This window comes from Tribolium castaneum, chromosome 9, assembly GCF_031307605.1.
Source record: "Tribolium castaneum strain GA2 chromosome 9, icTriCast1.1, whole genome shotgun sequence".
Classification (NCBI taxonomy): domain Eukaryota; kingdom Metazoa; phylum Arthropoda; class Insecta; order Coleoptera; family Tenebrionidae; genus Tribolium; species Tribolium castaneum.
In genome coordinates this window covers 2,535,798-2,539,314 of record NC_087402.1, presented here as the reverse complement: position 1 = coordinate 2,539,314, position 3,517 = coordinate 2,535,798, and the positions used below count along the sequence as shown (strand labels likewise).

Sequence of the window (3,517 nt, the reverse complement as noted above, 5' to 3'; positions counted from 1 at the left end):
TCCTCTTTATTGCAATCAATAGGTCTAACCGTCACATCGCCGAAAACCGTCATGCAGCGGCGGTTAACAAACACATTTGCAAATCACATTTAAATCCTTGGTAAGGTAATAAGTACTACTCGCACTTCGACTATGACAAAAATTTAATAAACACTTACAAAATCGTACAAATCCTCCGAAATCAAAGGTAAAAACAAGTAGCTCGTGATGCACCACCAAATTAATTTCGGATGTTTCCATGAAAAATCTTGAAGACAAGTTAAATTAAAATCAAACAATCCAATAGATTTTCTATAATTTATTGGACGAACGTGAAAATAACGTGATTACAATATGAAAGAAGGTATCAACTTTCCCGAAATTTTACTCAAACCGAAGCATTTAAAGAATGAACGCCACACTGATTGATAACTATCCGTTCTGCACAGAACTTGACAAGTACTCGAGGCAGTATTGGGAATATCTTATTTGCTACATGAGTCAAACCATGTACCATCCATGTGGAACAACAGCGATGGGTCCTGATAAAAAACCTTCGTGGTCAATAGCGAGTTAAAACTACACGCAGTAGAAAAATTGAGAGTGGTAGACAGTTTCTGGACACAATAACAAGAAAAAATCTCCGAGCTATCAAAGCTTTTTATAACGTCTGAAATGTAACATTTTTAAATGCTTGGTAAATAAAGAATTCCAAAGCCGTGACTATTGTTTAATTTTTTTAAACCTTTGTCCCCACTGTTGCTGACTTTAATAAAAATCACCTAATACCAAGACAAATAAAAAAATGATAAGACACAAAGAAGTAATAAAAAGTCAATTTATTCATCTATATTGTTAGTAAAATGTGGGCCACATTAAGTGTGTTTATTGCAATACTGCCAAAAATTATCACCAGCGACCCGGCGATAGATTTTTACAAAAAAGTAATAGACGAAAATGTTGCCAAAGTTGAAAGTTACAAGTTGCCGGAAAACAATGCCGAATTTATAAATGGGTCAGAAGCTACAGAAGTCAAAGGTAAAAAAATAATTATTTCACGCCCCAATTAATCAAAATTTTAGATTTTGGTAATTACGATTTCATCATAATTGGTGCTGGGTCTGCTGGTAGCGTTCTAGCCACCAGACTTTCGGAAAACGAAAACTGGAAAATCCTGCTTTTGGAAGCAGGAGGCGAAGAAAATGATTTCAGCACGATTCCATCAATGTGGGCTAACTTACAAATGAGCGAAATTAATTGGGGCTATCGTACTATATCGCAAAAAAATTGCTGTCTTGGTAATGCCACTACGTGTTAAAATTTTTTTTAAACTTTTTTTTTAATAAGGAATGAAAAATAGACAGTGTTTGGAACCCCGTGGCAAAGCAATCGGTGGCAGTAGTACAATAAACGCAATAATGTATGTCAGAGGAAATCCCGAGGATTACAACGAGTGGGTCCGTCTAGGAAACCCTGGATGGTCGTACGAAGAGGTTCTTCCCTATTTTCTTAAATCGGAAAATTCTCAAGTTGAAGGCGATCCAGGTTTCCATGGAAAAGGTGGTCTTTGGAACATTCAGTACTCTTTACCCCCATCAGAATTATTTTCGAATTTTTTACAAGCTAATAAAGAATTGGGTTTGGAAGCCGTTGATTACAACGGCTATCGTCAATTCGGAGCGTCCAAAGCCCAAACAAACATCAAACATGGAAAAAGACAAAGTACCGGAACAGCTTTCCTAAAATATGCCCGCCAAAGACGTAACCTAAACGTCATTACCAATGCCTTAGTCACGGAAATTGTAATCGATAAAAAAAACAAAAGTGCCGAAGGTGTTATGTTTATTAAAGACAATCAAAAATTCAGAGCAAACGCCAATTTAGAAGTCATAGTTTCAGCAGGCGCGTTTAATTCGCCACAATTATTAATGTTATCAGGAATCGGCCCAAAAGAACACTTGGAAGAACTGGGAATTGATCTAATTGAAGATTTGCCAGTTGGGCAAAACTTGCTCGAACACCCGATGTTTTCAGGTTTAGCCTTCCGAACAAACTTTACAGTGACTGCTGAGAGTTTGGACGAACAACAAAATCGAAAGTTTTTTGCAAGGCAAAGGTCCACTATCGTCCAGCGTTGAAGCCGTTGGTTTTATGCCAGGTCCTGGAACTGTACCACCAATTGAGTACATATTTCTTCCCCAAACTGGGACCCCATCAGCCTTCGACATGTTCAACTTCAATCAGGAGTTGGAAAACTCTTATCTGGCCAAAATCAACTCATCCACAGATTTCAACATTTTCGTTGTCTTGCTTCACCAAAAGTCCAAAGGACAAATTCGGTTAAAATCAAAAAACCCGACTGATTTTCCCGAAATTGATCTCAACCTATTTGAGGAACAGGAGGACGTGGACACTTTCATCGATGGAATCAATTTCGTTATAAAGCTGACGGAAACACAAGCATTTCGGGATGTCAATGCTACCCTTATCGACATTCCGATTTGTCAAGAATATGAAAAGTATTCGAGAGATTTCTGGGAGTGTGCTATTCGCCATATGAGTATGACTTTGTATCACCCGTGTGGGACAACAGCTATGGGTCCGAATGGTACCACTGCAGTCGTTGATAATCAATTAAGGGTTCATGGTATTGAAAAATTGAGAGTTGTGGATGCTGGAGTTATGCCATCCACGGTGTCTGGGCATTTAAATGCGCCCACGGTTATGATAGCCGAAAAAATTTCAGATGTAATCAAAGCTACTTATAACTAAAAATAAACTAACTTGTCGGCACACATTTTGCCTTCCCTTCCAAGCTATTTATGACGTGTTAGTCGTTACTTCCTATTTGTGTTAAAAAACAAGGCACACAATTAATAAATAATGAAAAAGTCTCACGTATTGGATCAATATAGCACACACACGCACATTCACAAAAACGGATTATTTACCTCCCTTCGGAAGACGTGTCCTATTGATCTGAGGCCACGTTTGGCACAAAGGTTATTCTGACGAAACTACCGGCCATTAAAACGAAATAAACGCAGACATTATATTGAAAATTAGTACAAAAATTCGAAAAAACAAGGCACTTGACAGAATTATTAAGCCATTTACGTGATTAGATCCACTCGGTAGTGCTAACGGTCATCTATCACGCTCCAACCTATTTATTGTAGTTGTAAATTGCATTGCACGAGGCTGCTGATAGGATTTTTGACAAATTACTGTGTTAATAATTCGCAGATGGGAACGAATAAAAATTCGTTCGGTTCTATTTCGAGTGTCGCGCGTCGTGTTCTTTTGGTAAATCAATGAGTTTCATCATTTCTTTTTTCTGATGAATACGAATGAAGATGAATGATGAATGAAAATACTCGTTTTCGGTCCGGCCATAAATAATAAATTTATATTCCGGACGAATTTATTGATAAATCTTTCGTGTCGGGGGAAAAATTCCTCCGCTCAGTGTAAATTTCTAATTAGTGGCGTAATCAGTGGCGGCGTGTTCAGACCTATCTGGGATCACCCGAACCTG

The 3,517-nt window shown here is 38.0% G+C and overlaps 1 protein-coding gene across 1 annotated transcript; it reads left to right on the top strand.

Annotated features, from left to right (window-relative positions):
• Positions 1–811: 811 nt before the first annotated feature.
• Positions 812–2,873, top strand: LOC661316 (glucose dehydrogenase [FAD, quinone]). The gene is given in 4 exon segments (XM_015979614.2): positions 812–1,017; positions 1,062–1,277; positions 1,327–2,113; positions 2,115–2,873. Coding segments are annotated over 4 exon segments (1,815 nt in total). The 5' UTR covers positions 812–842; the 3' UTR covers positions 2,752–2,873.
• The last annotated feature ends 644 nt before the right edge of the window (positions 2,874–3,517 follow it).